General features: G+C 43.9%; 1 protein-coding gene across 2 annotated transcripts in view; it reads left to right on the top strand.

Annotated features, from left to right (window-relative positions):
• The first annotated feature begins 5955 nt into the window (after positions 1-5955).
• The window catches only part of NHSL1 (NHS like 1), a 163761-nt gene continuing 149845 nt past the window's right edge, over positions 5956-19871 (top strand). For both annotated transcript variants that reach the window (XM_042878269.1, XM_042878261.1), the window contains exon 1: positions 5956-6307. In XM_042878269.1, the coding sequence (XP_042734203.1) occupies positions 5956-6307 (352 nt within the window). The remainder of the gene's footprint in view (positions 6308-19871) is intronic.

The following is a 19871-nucleotide window of genomic DNA, read 5'->3' as shown; positions in this document are numbered from 1 at the left end:
CCCAGGATGGTGGTGGAGTCACCATCCCTGGAGGTGTTCAAGAAGAGGGTAGGTGTGGCACTGAGGGATGTGGTTGGTGAGCATGGTGGGGATGGGTTGGCGGTTGGACTAGATGAAGTTAGTGGTCTTTTCCAACCATAATGATTCTATGGACACAAATACTTTGCTGTATATGCAATGACTGACTGTGGGAAGGTAATACCAAATGACAAGTTCTGCTGTAGTGAACAGCACAGTCTGCATGTTGGGGGGCAACTGAGGAGGCTCCATCCACCAGATGTATTGTTTGCACCAAGTCTCGAGGCATTCAATTGAGAACGTTATCAGCCTTGCTAAAATAATACATTTCCGAGTGTTATTTGACTGAAACTGTTTTAGTTTTTTGTTTTGTTTTGTTACGATATGTTGTTAATGAATCAAAATGTAAACTGTGCAATTACTTCAAAGGAAAGCACATGTAACACAATTAGAGAAGACATAAATGCGGTCAGTGTATTAGATAAATAAAAATTTCCTATGGCATTTATGAACGCTTTCAACACAAACTGTTCTCATTAAAGCTAGAGACAAGAAAAGACTTTGCTCAGCACTTATAGTATCTCCATATGTTAAGTCTGATTTTCAGCTGATAATTCCTCCAGTCTTTGATTTTCCAGATGAAGTTTTTCTCTCAAAAATGACACCCCTATTCCTGTCCTACAGTTGCTTGCAGCACTGTATCTAAGTAACCAACTCAGTAATTAGTAATTACATGTGGTATTTGCATAACTGAAGTCCCTGTGGAGCAAAAACCTAAACGCTTTATCAATTTAAAAAAGCGCTAAGTTTCCTTATGATGGAAGTTTTTTCTGCCACAGAGGAAGTGGAAGTGAGGAATGCACTTTGTTAAGACAAAGAAATGCCTCAACCAAATGAAGGGAACTGGTATGGCAACTCTAGGAGCAAGCACTACCAACCCATGGAGATAAACACTCGGCAACTTGATTTCTCTTCTTGGTTGGGAGATTTGGCTTGGAGCTGCTTCCATTTTCATCACTGTTGTCAGCTGTTTCTGAGTCCCACCCAGCTGAGGGGCTGGCAGTCTCCTGTTTGCACTGCAGTCGCTGGAACAGAGACCAAAATCCTCTGATGATCACCGTGTGCTCTGGAGCAGCTGTAATGCTATACTCATGTTTTCACAGGCTCTGTGATTTCTTGCACATTTTTTCTATTCACAGCCTAGCTTTTTCTCCAACACTCTGCTCCCCTGAGAATGATGTTAAGTACTGTTGTGGCTTGAAAAGCAGAAACTGAGAGCAGATTTCCCTGCAACTTCTTCACAGCACCTCATGTCGTGCAGCTGAACTGCAGTTGGTCTACAATGAGCTCTTCAGATGCCTGCAGAGTAAGCTGCAGAGCATGCATCTGTGAGTGGGAACAGAAGGAAGGAAGCAGGGGTGGGTGGAAGAGCTCCTCTTGTAGTGGCAGAGCTGCTGCATCTGGTTGGAGCTGTTGATTCATATCCTTAGGCCACTACAGCTATGGCTTCCTCCATGGTATCATTCCTACTGCAGCGAGCTCTGATTGTTCCACGGCACCATGGCTAGCATGACTTTTATATCCAAATACAGCTGCGTAAAGGCAGGAAAATGAGAAAGGGTTTGAGAGTTTGTGCACTGGCAGAAAACAGTGTTGATTCTTGCTCTTGTGTAGACACATACAGAGCTTTGTAGAGTCTGAAGAGCTCAGTGACCAGCTGGCAGAACAACATGAAGTCTAAACCACAGGCTTGGAAGAATGTGACTTAGCTTGATGTAGGGGCTGCGAAAAGAGCAGGGCCAGAAAATCCACTGGGACTGGTGCACCAAACTACTGCCCGCTGAGACAGCATTTGGTATTACAGTCTTCTGCTACAAAAGTGTGAATGCATCTGCTAAATACAGAGAATAACGGGGATGGAGGTGTTGGAGTTACACTGCTACCTTTAACAGTGAAGATAACACAACGATAATGAGCAAAAATATTACAGAAATAAGTAGAGAAGGAAGCTCAGCTCCAGGCTTCATGCAGGGAACTGACCCAGGAATAAGCCAGAAAAAGAAAGCTTGGAGCTGACAGCCCTTTGCCAGTGAATGACAGTATGGTTGCTGGAAGTGCTGTTAAGGGAAGCAGGGCTTTGTAAGCAGCCTGTGTCAGGGAAATGCCTCTCATCATTAGAGACATTGCTAGTTTTAAAAGAGTATCCACTAGATTCTGTTTTGGGACAAGGAGGGAATAGTCTGGGCTCTTTTGGGTTCCAGTATGCAAAAATATCTATTCCTGATACTCATAGGCTGGAAGAAAGGTGGTGATTTGAAATCCTGCTGCATCATCTACCAAAGATGATTTTCAGTCTAACACAGTGGCACTGGAATTTAAAGAAACCCAGCAAAACAGCCATCATTTTTCTCTGGTGATCAATTTATTTGTTTGTATTCATATATAACACAAAGTACATGCAGTCATAAGAGAAAGATCAGCAGAAAAATGATTACAATTCTGATACTACTCAACATTGTCATGAGTCAGACTTACTTCCATTTAATGCATATCTCATACAGGCTGCTTTGGAAAAGGTTTTTTATTTATTGAAGACAGCTATAAAGTGGTGATTGAAAGAGCCCGGTGCCCCAACAAGACTGGAAACATCCACATACTTTTGGTTAACCAGGAAATAATAAAATGTCAGAAAACATCCTTCTCTATTTTAAACCTTCACTAAAATTCTGTAGTGCAACAGCCAAAGTAACTCAAAAATTCAGAAGCTGACTATGTGCTTGCAACATTGAGCTTGCTTTTTAAGTTACACTACTCATTAGCACTGCTCTGGGAACAACTGAGAAGCACCCCACCTCCTCCCACGCTATACCACTGTTTATTTCTGCTTATCGACGTGGTTGGGTTTTGCTGGCATCTGCAGGCAGGTAGCTTGAAGCTGTGGGGTGAGCTACAACAAACGAGCCCAGCGACCTCATTTGACTGCATCTAAAATACCACATAGCTACAGTTTCTACAGTTTCAGGAAGGTCTTCCTGATGTTTGATGTTTGGCCACATGGCTCTTGCACCACCACTCAGCTTCTGAGAGCCCAAAGGGATTGCAGAAGTGAGCTGAGGGAAGGGTGGTGTTCCACCGTGGTGGATGAGTAACTTCCACCAGTCTTGTCTTCTGCTTCTCGAAACAGAACATGAACTTCATTAAACGTTTAATTTGGACATTGAACTTAAGGCTTAAAATCCTGGAGTAAGTCAGCTGCAATTCAGATGGAATTAACTTTCCAGTGCTAGCATTAGAAATGAAATTGATGTTGAAAGGAAAAATCTGGTACAGGTTTCTGCTGTCCTTCTCCCTGCCCTCCTCCTTTGCACCTCCTGCTCCCCAGGCTCTGCTCCTCTCCTCACACCTTTTCCCACTGCTGACTGCAGGCATTTGCCCACACTGACCTGGAGCACCCAGCCAAGGAGCCCCAGTGCCACAGCAAGGGGAGCGCAGAGTGTGGGAGGGTATGGGCATCCCCCATACTGTTGGGACAGAAAAAGCTGTCTCTCTAGCAGTGCCAGGAAAACAGAACAAAGTAGATTAATGAGAAAGAAAAGTATTGTTCTGAAATAAACGTATGGCCTTTGAATTTTTCAAGAATGCACTTTAAATTCAGGTTTATTTCTTAGCTTAGTCCAGCTGTTGGCCCTAAGAAGCAGGTACTGTTTCTGCCAGCAGCACTCAGGCTGGTGCAGCAGTGCATTCTGCAGCCTGCAAACACAGGCATTGTTGGCACTGGTAGAGAAGGCACCCTGCCGTTGGTTTCCTTCAGCTGCCACCTGAGCTGAGCTCTTTGCTTGTTTTCTTCCTGCTGTGTTTTCTAGATAAGCTCCTGTGGCACTCAATTCCCCTCAATTCTTTACATTTTAAACAAAGCAGATATGAGGAAGTTATGCTCCTCCATCAAACAGCCTGCTAAGTGGGCCTTAGTATTGGGCAACTGATTGCCCCAAAGAACTCAGAGCTAATGGAGACGTGATGCTCCCAAATAAAACCAGAATAATTTAATTAGAGAGAATGCTGCTTTCCATCTGCTGTTAATCAGTGTTGACACCTGAGATTCATTTTGTGTTCAACCCTCATTAGGCCCCATGAGACCTGCTGGCACCTCGTTCTTCCCACTGGTTTCTGCTCACATGGCATTCATGCACTCAGCTGTCCTGTGTGCAGCAGAAATCAACTGTAGCCTAGGTTGTGGAGTCATCCATCAGTAACTTGTTTGGGCTGAGGTCTGAAGAAAGGTGCTTTGGTTCTTTAAAACACCAGGTTGAGTTGCTTTTTTGTATATATGTATATATACATACACATAGCTTTCATGGAAATCTTGAAGAAGAAAGCCTTTTTCTTTGCTTCACGAATGAGAAGAATTAGTGACTTGCAATTTTTTGCTCGAGCATCACCACTAAAAGCACTTCCTGCAGCCCTTAATTCCTGTGTGTGCCGCTCAGTCTTTGCTTTGTGCCCTGCTGTCTGCAGACTTGTCCCCAGCTCCTGCAAGGTGCACCAAGGAGCTTCAGAAGAACTACGAGTAGTGTGGTTTCCTTCTGACTTCCCTCTGTGCCCAGGCTAAAGCCACATGTGAGAACTACTGTGATTCAGAATGTCTTGTTCCCACTCTTGCAACCTCAAGGTGCTCACAGAAGGCACAGCAGGCCTCTCCCAGGATCCATCCTGTTTCTTTCATCAGCTATGGAGGGGATGGAGCTGCTGCAGGGCAGACAGGGTCTCTGCTGCCTCTTTTCCCCAAAGACCTTTCCATGAAAAGTGTGGGACCATGCTCCTCTCTTTATCACGCAACAGGCACAGACCCTCAGGCCCAGTTAAATAGTGGCTGTCAGCAGTTACACATAGGCTGAATTGGCTCTTTGGGGAGTACCTGTCCTGATGAAGATCTGCTTGCCTCTCGGGCTGAGCCCATTTCCCCTCACACCACAGTTACACGCTGGAGCGACGCAGTGGGAGCACGCTTCAGACTTTACTTTTCCTACCTTGGGGTCAGCCTCACTACAAGTAACCACCACCCGCAGCCCCGCTCAGCCGGCAGCCCCACTCTCCAGCCCATCTCCCCCCGAGCACCGGAGGGTAGGGAAGCGGAGGGGCGGTAGCTTTTTCCCTGTTCCCCCGCTCCGGGCAGAAGGCGACAGCCCCGGGGAGCCCCTGGAGCCGGGGGCAACGGCAGGGCCGGGCCCGTACCTCGGCCGTGAGCTGGCCGGGAAGGGTGAGGCTCTGGAAGAGGCTCCAGTTCGGAGAGCCACAGGTAGGCGGCGGCCTCTTTTTCTCTTCCCAGGTTCGCGGAGGCTTCCCCCCCCCCCGCCTCTCTCTCCTCCTCTCGCTCCAGCTCTCGCTTTCCGGGTTGGGAGTTCGGTGCACTCACAAAAGTGCCTGCAGCGGCGCGGGGTTCCCCAGGTGGGGCTGCTCCGAGCTTTTCTCTCCCCTCCTCCTTCTCTTCCTCTCCTCCCTTTCTCCCTGGCCGCTTTCCCTCCTTTGTGGCCTCATCCAGAGCGCTCAGCCCCCCTCCCACGCTTCCTCCTCTCCGCTCCGGGGACAGAAACCCGGGCTTTTTCCTGTCTCCCGGCCGCAGGGCACCGCAGCGGGCTCTCCCCGTGCCGGCGGCCGCTCCGCTCCCTCTCGTCCACCCACATGGGTGTCGCGCGGGGCCCCCCCTCCGCTCGGCGGGCGGCGGCGGCGGCTCTCCCCGAGCCCCAGTCCCGGCCCCGGCGCGCGTAGCGCGGCGCCCTCCCGCTCTGATTCATTTGTTGTTGTTGTGCTCCCTCCCTCTCTCCTCTCCCTCTCCCTCCTCTTTCTGAACTTTCGTCGCCGCGGCCGCTTGGCGGGCGAAGACTTTCCGCGCCGGGGACGCCCAGCTTCTCTCCCTCCAGCCCGCCGTCCCCGGTCGCGATGCCGTTCCCCCTGCGGACCCTAGAGCCTCTGAAGCTGTGCAGGTTGGAGGAAGGCGACGGCGCGGAGCGGGGCGGCCCGGCGCCGGGGGACCACGCCGGAGCGGCCGAAGGGGGCGGCGGGCGGCGGCGCGGCGCGGTGCCGCAGTTCGGGGCGCTGGAACAGGTCAGCTCGTACGCGCTGGTATCGTTGCTTATGCAGCTCTCCGACCTGTCCCGCTGCGCCGGAGACATCTTCGGAGGGATCCTGAGCGAGGCGGACACGCTGTGCCACCGCAACGCCCGGCTCCAGCGCCGCCTGGGAGCCCTCGAAGCTCTGCTCGCACGCCTGGACCACCGCAAAGTGAAGATCCGTGAGTGACTGCGGAGAGCGGGCGGGTGCGCGGGGTTCGGGCTCAGCCGGGCTCCTGACAGCGCGGCCACCGCTTAGCTCTGCTGGGTGTGTGCGGGCACAGCTCGGTAAATGGAAACCTGGGTGCAGTTTCCAGCTACTTCTGTAGTTCTCCTGAGCTCGTCTCTTGATGAGGAGGGTCTGCTGCGTGCAGGCACATCCCACGTCTGCATGTGCAGCTTCTTACATAGCATAGGTCCAGGGCTGACGGGCTGGAGAGGTGTTTCTTAGATTCTCGTATGAACCTGATGCTGGCCCTTAGAAGCGAGAGGCTGTGTGACTGCACAGAGTTATAGAAAAACGGTGTCTTTTCCCAGTTCAGTCTGGCTTTGGAAAAGGATCATGTGAAAATGGTATGTGCTCCGTGTGGTTTCAGTGGTGTGTGTCCCTGACCCTGCAGAAGTGCAAGATGGCTCTCAGCATCAGCATGGCATTCTCAGTGTGTTGGAAGCGGTCATAAATCCTAAGAACTGAGTTCCAGCAACTGCAGAAGATCCCCAGGGTGTAAGCCTTGGTGAGACTAGTGCTCTGAGACCATCAATTGGCCCCATTGAAATGAGGGTTGGAAGCCTGCTTTGCACATGGTGTGCTTGTGAACAAATTTGGTCATAAACTCCTTTTACAGATAAAGTTCAAAGAGTGTGGACTCTGTAACTCACCTGTTGCATTGCAGAGTTATTACTTCTGCTGTTCCTTGTGCTGTACTTCAGCTGATTCCCTCTTGCTTCCAGAGGAGGAAGCTCCCGTTGCTCTTAACAGAAGGCTATTTCTGTGATTTGTGACCTTTAAGTGACAGTTCTGTGATAACATTTGACTTTTTGGAGCTTTGTAGCTGTCTGATAAACTTCAGGTGCTTTTCTTCCTCACCGAGACAGGGACATTTTCCTCTGACAGTGTTGTTATGTTGGCATGGTATGGTGCATACAGACATAAAGTGAGGAGGGTGTTTCCTACTGGGGATGCCTGCAGCAGGGTGCTGCATTACATCAGTGCCTATATAAATATATTCAGCTTTATTTCTCTGCTGTAAACAGGGAGCGTATTGCTAAGCACTGTGCAACCCATCCATAGGGAAGGGTGAGATGAGGCACCGTGCAAACCCTGACATTTTGTATGTGTCAGATGTTTGGTTGTTGTATTCTCTCTTGGTCATCAGTTTGCACAAGCCATTTATTTGCTACTTATATTTTTTTATTATAACTCAGTTCTTTGAGCTAAGCCTGCTATTGCTTTTAATTTGATGGTCATTGCACCCAAGCTGGGTGCAGTTCCTGTTAGGCTTTCCCCATTTGGTTTAAATTCTTCATTAGGGAGTGTCTCTGCTGTCAAATTTAATGTTGCTACTTAGCAGTTGTGTTGCTGCTAGCATTTACTTTGCAAAGAAATCATTATTTCTCAATGGCTTTAATAAATGAGATATTTCTAACCTTGTTAAAGTTGTGTGAAATGCAGGCTTCTCATAAAGGACACGTATCAGTCACGAGGAATTGATCCATAGGCTAACCATGTTGACATAGAGTTGCACATAAAGACCTGTCCATTCTCTTGTTACGAGCTTTATTCATATTGCAGTCTGGCAATATGGATATCAGTGAAAGGCTCTTCACCAGAGGGCGGTGGGCATGGAACAGACTGCCCAGGACAGTGGTCATGGCCCCAAGTGCTGGAGTTCAAGGAGCGTTTGGACAGGGCTGTCGGACATAGGATTTGGATTTTGGGTAGTGCCGTGTGGAGCCAGGGGTTGGATGTGGTGATCCCTGTGGGTCCCTTCCAGCTCAATGTACCCAATGATGTTGTGATTCTGGCCACGGAGATGGAATGGGATGAACAGCTGTAGTGAGCAGTGCGAACTCCTCTGTAATGGAAGCTGTCACAAGCTGTCTGCAAATGTAACCCTGTTGCTGGCTTTAAATGTAAATATCTCAAAAATGGTGAGAAAAGTGAAGTTATGTGGGCTTTGTTTGGAAACAGTGGCAGGGGTTGGTTTTTAAATTATTTTTTTACACTTACATATGTGAAGACACAGAAACTTCATGGAGGAAGCTGCTGGAGTGGGACTGTAAGAGGGCCAAGGGTTATAAGGCAAAATAAACTACATTCACTTTTAACAAGCTCTTGCTCATAAATGTTTTCTTGTGCAGACTAAAATATTATCTACTGTACCTCTTGTGGCATACAGGCCGCTGAAACATGATGTTGTGTCAGATGATTTAAGTATCCCAGTCTGGCTTTTTACTGAAATGAGGGGATAGGAGATTGTACACCTGCTTTTTAGATCATGGGCAATTTCCACTTGAAAAAATGGTTTGTGTTCTCTTTGTGGGGCCCAGGCAATAATTTCCTCTTAAGGCTGAAGTTCCTGGGGTGGTCCCAGCATGATTTTTTTTATGGCAAGGACCAGAGGACAAGCAAACTTCACATATGGATCCCAATCATTCCTTAGGAAGTAGCTGTGGGCTGGCAGCTAGTGTAAGTTACTCTCTGTGTGTTCCTGATGTTTGGGAAAGTACATACTTTGACAACACGAGGGGTTTTTGTGTGTATTATCATAATTCCATTTCAAAACAGAGCTTCCATGCAGTGTCCTGCAGTAGCACGGGTCTGTGAGTGCTCACCATGGAACCATGATGTGCACATGACGCAGGGGGAGTGGGCATAACAAATCTTTGTCTTCTGTGCATCACTCTGTACACTCATGAACGCTACCTGTGTGTCTGGCTGCACAGTACATGTGTGTAGGATCCACGTGCTCCTCAGTGCTGCTATCAGGTGGATGGTACCGGGCATTAGACCAGTAGTTGTCGACTATGTCTTAAACCATCTCTGCTGATTCTCTTCTATTACTTGCTCTTTGGTATACTTTAGTGAAAGCATTGAAATCTTCACTCTGCCCCGTGCAGAAAAACATTATAATTTTGATACATCATATGATTTACAGTAGCATTGATAAAATTCTCTGCTGCAGTAGGTGCTACATATTTGTAGCCCTCACAAGGTGAAAACTTCCTCAAGAGTAGCTGGGTTTCTGTAGTGCCCATCAACTGGGAGGCCATTTTCCAAGTGTTCTATACTGGTGTACTGACTGTGTGTAGGTAGCAGTTTCACCTGATACTGAAGGCAGCTTTCAACTGTACGTGATGTCAGTGATGATTGCTTTTTCCGAGGTTCACCACTGGCAATGGGATGCACTGGGATCGTTCATCTCTCCCTGGTTGGGTTTGGCTGTCCTAACCCTTATATTCATGATGGCTGAGATATCTATGTTTATGATCCGTGACTTAGAGACTGATGCTTGACTCTCATACTTTGATTTGAGGATATTTTTAAGGCCATTTGGTAAAATAACTTCCTGACACTTATTTGAGCTTTGCATGATGAGCTGGATGTTGTGCCATCAGAAGGAAAGTCAAAATATGAGACATGTCCCTGCGGGGCTGATGACTGGTTTGTAACTCAGGGCAGCGGGAGGCACTGAGGACTCAAGGTGGCTCATGACATTTCAGTGCTGTGTGCAGCCTGCAGAATTAATTAGATTCAGTAGATTTTTGACACTCTTTCATCAGGTTTTCATTAAGTTTGTGTACATTGTTGTTGTGCGTGGTACTTTGTTACATGTTTCCAGCACGCAACTGCAGCAACATGGTTTGCACCATAGAGCTTGCCTAGCAGCTTTGTGTTTTCTAGGCACTGTGCGTCTGTATCTGTGACCTCACATTAAGTGATGTTGTTTTTCTTACTTTCCATTCCTAAATGTCAGGGTGGGTGAGGACAAGTGCCTCTTTGAAGTGATCAGAGCTTGTTAAAAGGTGTGTGATGGCAGCAGAGAAACCTGGCATGAATGACAAGGTCAGCTCTTGGGAAATGTTGTGAGGCCTTGAACAGCCATTGTTTTTATAGTGAACAAAGAAGGACATTTTTCCATTACTATTCATCCTCCATCATCAGATTATGCAAAAATTAATATTGCTGCTGTTTTCTGTGAGTCCTAATGGTTGGGCAGACTGGAAGGCTGTTCTTCTGTTGTCTGTGCTATTTATTTCAGTCTTTCTGGAGAGATGTTTTGGGAGATATGCTCGGAGGTTAACCTAATGACAGCTTCTGGTTCAGCTCCTCCAGTTAGTAGGGCAGGGTTTGGTCAGTTTTGCCTCCTCTTCTAATAAGAAGAAACTGATCCTGTGGGAGGGAGGAAATGCTCCCTCCTAATTAGCGCTGTTGTTTGAAATCTTTCAGCGTTTGGTTTTAAAGGCACAGCTTGCTCATTTGATGTTCATGAAGAATGTGCGTACAGATATCTGTTTTTTCAAGTTTAACACATTAATGAAAGAGAGCAAGGAGGTTGGGAAGGATGGCTTTCCATTTGTCTGCATGATGTAAGGACAACCCAGTTTACGCTTCATCTCCTGCTGTTTTGTTTAGTAAGTATTTTCCACTCTTTGTGTGTAAGGCAGTCCTGGAGCACGTTTCCTGCTTTAGCTGAACAGGAAGCTTTATTCAGCTTATTCCTAGGGAAACCCCTCCTCCATCCCTTGCCTTAAAAGCGAGCGCTATTCAGGATGGGATCTGCAGCAGGCAGGACATGATCTGGCTGCAGACTTGCTGGGCTTCCCGTAGCATTTGGTATAAGGAGAGTGGGTACAAGACATCCACCAGCTCAGTATAGCAAAAAGAGACCTTGAGAGAACACAACCACACACACACAAAAAGGAAATATAGAGGATAAAAAAAAGCAAACCCCATAGTGTGTGCTGTTGAGGATGCTTTAGCAAAAGAGCCTCCTTTTCAACAAAATTCTGTTCTAACAATATATTGTTCAGATTTTCCACATGACCATGCGCTGTGGTATTCTCTCTGTTGCTGCACGATAGGAAGATTCAGCAACGAAGTTCATTCCATGAGGAGCAGTGAATTGCTAAGTTCTTGAAAGGAAGAAATCTTCTCTTTTACCCCATTGTAATTATTTAGATTGCTGCTTAGCGGCAATATAACTCTTGCTTTATTTAGCTAGTGCAAGACTAATTATCTGTGGAAATTCAACCTGATCCAAAGGAGATTTCATTTGAAATAAGCAGGAAGAAAGCCTGTTAGGGGCAGATTTCCCATGGGGACAGTGGGCCAAGTCGCTGTCCTGCAGAGTGGCAAAGCTCCAGTTGAATTCAGTCTGATGAGGATTTGGCTTGCTGTTTTGAAAACAGTTGACGCTCCTTGGCTGAAATCTAGAGCGGCTTTGTGCGTTGCTCAGAACCTTTTATACAACACCTATGGACATTTATTTCCGTAGGTCTTATGATTGGCTGGATCGTTCAGGAAAGCAGTGTTTAGGAGAGGTAGTTAATGAATTCAACGTTCTTGTGTTTGGTTGTTTCTTATTGGAATCTATTTTGAACATTCCTAGATATTTTAGGATATAATAAAATGTCCTCAGAAGTTTCTCTTCTTATTAACATTGGCACAGTCTCAGTTTGGTTCAGGGAGAGCTAGTAATCTTGGTCTTGTGGGCTTCTCTCCTAAGCTGCTAATATGAAGTTCCTGTAGAAGAGGCTTTTTTCTTTTTTTTTCTTTTTTTCTTTTTTTCTTTCTTTTTTTTTTTTTTTTTTTTTGATTAACCTATTAACAAACATAAAACAGCACAGTGGAAGCCGCTGAAATTCCTCAAAACCTCTGCCTTGGAACTCAATCTGACCTCTAACTGGTGGAATTCAAGTGAGGTTTCCAAGGGGGATGAAGAGCAGACGATGCCACATGAAGCATTTTGTGCTGGCTGCCATCAGCCATGCGATGCTGTACCCAGCATGTCTAAGGCCATGCTCACTGCAGTACCTCTCAGCTGTTGCCATGTTTCTGGGTGAAGGAGAGAAAGTTTTCCTTTCTTCCGTATCCTTTTTCTTTTTTTCTTTTTTTTTTTTCCCCCACCCTACATATTCAAGTCAGTGATACTGGAATAAAGACCTGTGTATTGGTTGGAACTCAGTCAGTGCTGAGAGTTTTGTGAAGCTTGCCCTGTACCTTAGCTAATGAGAGCAGCTGAAACGTACAGAGAAATGGTCTAGTTATGTAATGATCAGCCTGCGTTTGCTCCTGGAGAACTCCTTTTTGCACAACTTTGAAATGAGGCTGTCCTCTGTGGTCTGACAGACCAGGGTTGTCGTCTATTCTTGTGATAGGCAATGATGAAGCCATCATGTGTTACTTGGCCCCCTGAATTCCTGTTTTTCCTAAACTGCCTTGACGGCTGCCTCTGAAGAGCTGGTATTAACACAGTGCAAGCATGAAGGCAGATTGAGAAATAGGAGGAATTTAAAAACGCACATCGAGGGCTTGGCAATTATGCAAAGTCCCAGTTTCTTCTGTAGTCATAAACTAGTTATCAGAAGAGAAGATCAAAGCTGTCCACCCTAAGAGTTAATGAGATCAATTAAACATGTTAATTAAATGTTGTTCTCGGCGTTAGGCTTGATGTGAAACCTGCTGATTGGATGGTAGTGCGAGAGAGCCCGGGTGACATGCCAGTTAAGAGACTGGAAAAAATGTCTTTGTACCTGTAGGTTAAGCACAGATTAATGTGGGAGGACTTGGCAAGTTGTTTGTATTTATATTGTGCTGTGTTTTAGTAGGGCAGGGCTTCTTCTAGCTTTGGGCTGTCATGGGTTTTTTTTTTTTCCTTTGTCATTTCTGAGTTACAGTGCTTTATATTAGGCTTTATTTATTTATTTATTGGTCTCTTGTCCTTTAATCAGTGGAGTATGTATGAGTCTTTTTTGCTCTTTGAGAATTAGGAGTACTTAGAATATGAGCATTTAAGGTCCTGCTTAATGTGGTTTAGCTTGCATCACCTCTCCATCTCGAAGCAGGGTAGTTAGGCCAGCAGAGAGTCGGCATATAATTACTTTGCCATAGCTCCTCAGGATAATTTCCCTAATAAAGCCACTGGTCTACACACTTTTGTTGTAAGTTAAGGCCTGTTTTTTTTTAATATATTTTTATTTTTATTTTCCATCCTTTTTTTTCATAGTAGGCCAAGCTTCCCACCCCATTCGCATACTGTGCTGAGCTGCCCCTCCATTTCCAGTGCCCATCCTGCCTACTCTAAGCATGGACAGCCTGTGATGACCTCTGCTCTTTGCTGCCCTTGTTGTTCCCTATCCCCAGCTGCATCTCTCCATCCCGACATACAACATTCTGCATGTCTGCTAGCTGGCAGTTCGAGAGGAAGGAATTGAGGGATTGGAATATGGTGACAGATGGGGTGATGTTTGGTGGAACCATTTCATATCTCTCAGCGTTCACCCCAGTGTAAGGCTTTTTGTGCTTAAATGACATTTTAATGTTTCAGCGTGTTTAATTTCCCTAACCTATGCGTGAGCAGCAGGCCTGCTTTAGTCTGGAATTTAGTATCTTGACAACCAGTTAAGTTACTTGATTGGATATTTCTTGTACTGTAATCAGGCTTCAGTTTAACTAAGTACATTCTGATTCATCTAAGATTGTAATTTCTTAAATTGACTTAGCTCCCACGTTTCAGACATTAGGACTATAACAGATGCCTCCTGAAGTAAACTGGAAATATGTTTGCTCACTGTAGTTGTAAATTTTGGCCGCTTAATTTTTCTACCAGCAATAAGTAATAATGGAAGTTATAATGGAAAAAATATGAAGTAGGGATTCCAAGCATATTGAATAATAGTAACAACGTTTCTTATTTTTTATTGTTTAAAATTTCTTTTTCTTTTTTTTTTTTTTTTTTTTCTGGATAAATTGCCAAGTTGAAAATGAAAACAAGAGGCTTCTCCAGAGTATTGTACATGGTAATAATGTGTTGTACGTGAATATTCTTTCTTCTAATTCTTCCCCCTTAAAATTTTTTTTTTTTTTTTTTTCCTTTCCTAATCAAAATGCTGGCTACAGAAGAGCTCTCATCAACTTCTATGTACTGGGATAAATATTGTCATGCATTGGCTTGCTTCATATATTATTCTGGGTTGGTTGTCATATTGATAAGCTTTCCCAGCAGTTTTGGGTTGAGTAAGAAAGCAAGAGCAGCCTTTCTCCTGGCAAAAAGACATTTGTATTCTGCTTTCTACTTTGGCTTTTGGCAACAGATGGAGTTCTGGTATGGGATACTCAGCAGGACTTGAGATTTGCAGGTTATCTCTAGTGGCACCTTTTGTTCTTGTATGGAAGGAAAGAGCTTCCAAGTGAATGGTGTTGGTTTTTCCTTCCTATTCGATATGTAGTTGGAGCTAAGTAACTGAATCTGTTTGAACGACTTGAAAATGGCTTGAAAAACCAACTGATGTTTGGCTAATGTGGAATCTTTAAATGTTAAAAATCAAATCTCAAAATGTTGTTAGCCATGTGCTCCTTTAACAGGCTTTAAAAACGTCGAATAAGAAAAAAGGAAGCCAACTACCAAGAAATGGGAAAAAGCTCTTACGAAGTAAAGTAGAATATCCAATTTCATTAGCTGTGGCAATTGATTTTCAGTTTAGAAGAAATATAAGGCAAGCCAAACTTGATTGATTACACAGCAAGATCTGCCTTTTCCCATCCTCCTTTTATTCTTGCAAATAAAATAATTTTTTCTAATTTTTTTCTCCTTGTCCTTCATATACCGTAGACACTGACAATGTTACTTAGTAGAAATCCAAGAATCTGCATTTCCAGAAATAATGTAAGATTGACTTTTATGTTAATGTATGTGCAAACAATAACACAATGAAGTACAAGTGCTGCTCTGAAAGTAATGCCTCCTATTTTATTACATTGGCCCAGAACATCGGAGGTGGATGGTGGTGGTATGACAGTAGAGGCTGAACCTTCCCAACAAAATTCTGTTACATGTTGTTGCTGTGTGACAGAGGGCAGTCTGACAGAATGGCAACTGGCATGGAAGTGTGTATGAAGCAAAGGGGTGTCGACAAATTCCTTCATGAAGGAACAATGGCACCCACTGACATTTATTGACACCTGCTGAATGTTGATGGAGTCCATCCACTGGATGTAGCTCAGTGAGGTGGTGAATGGTGTGTTTCAGCAGTGGGTCATCTCACTGGTGCAGATTTTTACGAGTATGTCATGCAGGCTCTTGTTCATCACTGGTAAACGCACATGTCTAATGATGTTGAAAAAAAGAATGTTTTGTAGCTGAGAATTTGCTTTATCAAATAGTGTTATTATGCTCTTTGTATCTGTTGTAGTTTCCATGGAAACAAACAGGAGGCATTTGTTTTGGAGAGTCCTACCTATATGGTTGTGCTCTATTTGATACTATTTTGATTGGTACTATTGGAAAGATTCTATGTAGTATACATCTGCTGGGAACTTTGCATTTGAAATATGAGAAAGCTCTTGCTAAACTCACTTGCCCTGGAGGTGTGAGGTATGCTGCTGCGGCCCTGCCTCCGTGCTCACCAAAATCCCCCCTGGCATTGTGTAGGGTTTACCTTGTCACAGGGAGGCATGCACCAGTGGTGCTTAAAGTAAATAGATGATTGCAGCTGATTTTGAAATTGTAGTCACAGTTATGATTATATAATGATTGTAATACATACTGTGCAGGGTAGTAATTGATAATCAACAGCCAGAGAAAGTAGGATCTGAAAAGGTGAGGTAGGTTTCTTGCCCTGCCTTGTCCCGGTGGCAGGCTGTGGTGAGACAGGGCTTAGCTCAGCAGGAAGCCCCACGAGAGGAGGATGGGTGCTGTGCTCATCCCGAAGGGTGGTGAAGCCATAGCCTTGGCCTCCTTATGATGGCAGATTTCCTTAAAATGTTAAAAGGAGTTTATGTAGGACAGCCGCAGCACAGATTTAGCTGTGAGCACAGTGCTCATTGCCCCGGGAAAGTCTAGTCTTAACACATACAAAATGAGCTAGAAGATGCATTTTAGTTGTGCGGTTTGGAAAGATTTGTGTTGAAGAAAACAACGTTTTGTGATAGTTATGGGCCTTCTTGAAGTCTAGAGGAGGAGCAGGTAATTAGAAATCCACTGAGTGTCAGCCTTAGGTGAGTACCACAAACACATGAAGCTCTAGGTATTTCTTTAGTTTGTCACATTACAAAAGCCTCTGTTTGTTCAGAATCTGTTACAGAGACACTGCATTTGCTTGATGGAAATGAAGACCAAAGCCATCCGTAGTACTTGTTATCTTGCTTGCTCCCTCTCACTGCTGGGCCTGGCTCCAATTCTGCATTTTGCAGTGTCCCCTCTGTAGAGCATGGTGTATGGGATGGGAGAGAGTGTGCTTTGAGACACGTTGTTCTGGCTCTGTTGCTCCAAGAGAGCATGTTCTCCTCTCCCTTCCCTTTTCCCAACACACACAATACAGTACATTTTTCTTACTAGCCATTTTGTTACTGTTAGTAACCTTGCTGGTGAGAGAGCTGTGAAACAGTCTGGAAAGGGATACAGCTTCTCAACAGCAGGATGAAGAGTACATAGTTCAACTTTCCACATAATGTGCTACAGGTTAACACATCAAATACTTAGATAATTGAAATACATTATGCAGTACAACTGGTAGAAAAAGGAATTAGATCACAATGGTAAAAAGCATTTCTTCATTTGAACTTGTCAGTTTGGCATGTTTGTGCTTAATTTGTTTTGTCACCAGTTTTGCGACGCTATAACACGTAACATATTTCTAATTTAAGTTATTGGTAGTGGCTTATAAAAATAAAATATAAATATTTCCCCAGAAGTGGGAAGGCACCTCTGGGTATCATCTAGTCTTACCCACTACTCACAGTAGGCTCAGATCTCAATGATGAGAGCTGTGTCCAGTTGGGTTGTGAGAATCTTCTAGGTGAGGTGTACGTAACCAATCTGCAGCCTGTGCCAGCATCTGACTACCCTCACAGTTCTTTCTTATGTTTAAGTGGAATGTCTTGTATTTCAGCTTGTTCCAAATTATCTCTTGTCAAAGCATTATAAGCAGGAATGCTAGTATACTCTTCCTTACTGGAAGGTTGGCCTGTGGGATAACTTTAATAGCCTCAGGAAAAGTTCTTCCTGCTTCTGTTGGAGGATAAGAGAATACACTTACTGATATCAGAAAGATGGAAACTACCAGCAATGGATACAGTGGAGGCTGTTTCCGGTGTCTCACCTTACAGATGCTGTTGGCAACATCTCTTCCAGAGTGGAAAGCATTCAGTGTTTGCAGGAGGAATCCTGAACAACCCTTATGCATGCCCAAGAATTTCAGTACCAGCTTCCTTTTTGAAATTCTGACAAAGATTCTTGGCTAGGTTTTTGGAAACTTTCTAGGATCTAGGTTACATTAAAACAATACCTTCTTTTTTTGCTTGTCACCAGGAGCTTTATTAAGTAGGTTAGAAAGGATACCATATAGTTCTGTTCTTCATTTTGCTAGGGACAAGCAAAAGAGCCCCATTGATAATTACAGGAAACACCTTTTTCATCATCCACAACAGCATCTGGTTGAATAAAGTAGTCCCCCAGTAGCCTGATTTGCTTTTAATTGATGCATTTTCTTATCCTTCCCTTAAATAAGTACTCTTTTAGGCTGAGTTATTTGGCAGAATTTTATCCACTTGATGGTACTTTAAATGAAATCTGTGATTTAAGTGCTAAATAAAAATCTGTTGTGGGGGGAAAAAATAGCTTTATGTATATACATATACACACACACATATATATATATATATATGTCAGACTGTAGGATGTCTTACATAAAATGTTACTTACACACATGGATGGTAAGCTATTACTATGCCTTTTTTTTTTCCCCCCTCTCAATGAAAGTATATAAGCTCTACTTAAAGTATCCATGTGAAGGAAGCCAAACTGGCATCTGATAAAGCTATACTTAAAAACCTTGGAAGGATTTCTGCCATATGAAAGATGTTATATGTGAGTTCTTGAAATAAAGCTTTAAATTGGAGATTCCAATTCAAAAGTCTACCAGATCATCCTAAACTTAGGGGATTTAAATACTACATCACACTTTTCCATTGGAGTTCTGTTTTCCTACACTCTTTTTGTATTGTACATTTAACTTGATTTTTGTTACAGCACCTCCGGGAAATATGCATTGGATAAGCTTGTAATTTCAGGTATTTGGCACCTCAGCTGCTTTCTGCTGTAAACTCTCTTAAAAATGGGGTTCACTGAGAAGTCTGGCTGTAAATATTGGAACATAAGGAAACTTTTTTTTTTTTTTCCCCATTATTTTGTGTCTAAGGAGAATAGTTGTAGCCTTGGAATGCATCCTGTTTTCTCTGCTGCAGTGAAACTCTTGCTTTTATTCATAATAGTTACTGCTTTTCCTTCTTTACCAAGGCTGCCTGCATCTGACCTAGGGTTCCTTAAAGCCAAAGGCTAATTGAGAGGTGCTCCTTTGTTTTTACCACGGAGGAAAAGATTTTTTTTAAAAAAACAGCTAGTATTCCCTGTGGTGTTTTCAATCAAACCTTGAGACTCTGCGGAGAAAGCAAAACAAAGCACAAACAAAATACAACAACAAAACGACTAATTGACTTTAATTGTCCAAACTATAAGGAAACCAACTATAAATAAAGGCGCTGTATCCTAGGTGCATACATTCTCATTTCATCTTTCTGATTTGTATCATTAAATCAAGAACTTAATCTGCGGTCATTTTTAAGTTGATAATATTCCTTGATACACATTTTTATATAAAGAGATGGTGTAGCAAAAAGTCTCATTTTGTGTGTTTCTTGTTTGCATTTAAGGTCAGGAAGACACAGAGGGCTGAAATCCTGCTTTGACTTATGATTTACATTTTCCAATATCAGTTTTGGCCTTGAGTTGCCAAGTATTAACTTGGAACGAAGAGCTATATCTAAGTGGCTGATGGATGGGTTGTGACAGTGAAGTTCTCCTCCCTTGTGTTCACATCCTTGGAGCTCAGTTCCTGGTTAAATTGGAGCCTTGTCTTCATATTCAAAATCCTGCTCACTTCAGGAGGAGTTAAAAATGCTGAGGTTTGCATTTTGTGTCTGTAATAGTGAAGAGGTAAGAGAGATAGGGAAAAAAAGGAGGTGAAGGGAAGTTAGTTAACTTTTTTTTTGGGGGGGGGGGGGAGGGAGGGGGAGGGGAAGGTGATTATGTCCTCCAAAGTTTCCTAATGCAATAGTTTTTTTGGATTGATGTCTTGTCTATCTATGGTATGCAAAAAGTTTTTATATTCCCTTTATATTGCTTTTACCTTTTCCTTGCAAACACTTTGTGTGTGGGTTGTGGTACATTTAAAAAAGAAAGAAAAAACTACCAGAAAAATATCTTTTTTTGCCCTATCTCTTTCCAGTTGTTCCACATTTAATTCAGTAGTTCAAGTTATAGCAGGTTCATGTTTCAGCAAAATTGCTCAGATTACCCATCATTCTTCCTCTCTGAAATGTTGTAAAAACAGAAAAGGGGTTAGTTTGAGAGGAGAGGGAATCATCAGCGGTGGAAAAAATAGTGTGGACTTCTGCCAGCTGTCTGGGGTGTCCTGAAATCAGAAAGTGGGTGGCTGCCCGTGCTGCTGTAGTTAGTTGGTGTTTCC

The sequence above is a fragment of the Lagopus leucura genome, unplaced genomic scaffold (genome assembly GCF_019238085.1).
Source record: "Lagopus leucura isolate 7727_CA_CO unplaced genomic scaffold, USGS_WTPT01 Super-Scaffold_73, whole genome shotgun sequence".
NCBI classification, from domain to species: Eukaryota; Metazoa; Chordata; class Aves; order Galliformes; family Phasianidae; genus Lagopus; species Lagopus leucura.
Note: the sequence above shows the minus strand (reverse complement) of the source record. Positions and strands in the feature narration are given on the sequence as shown.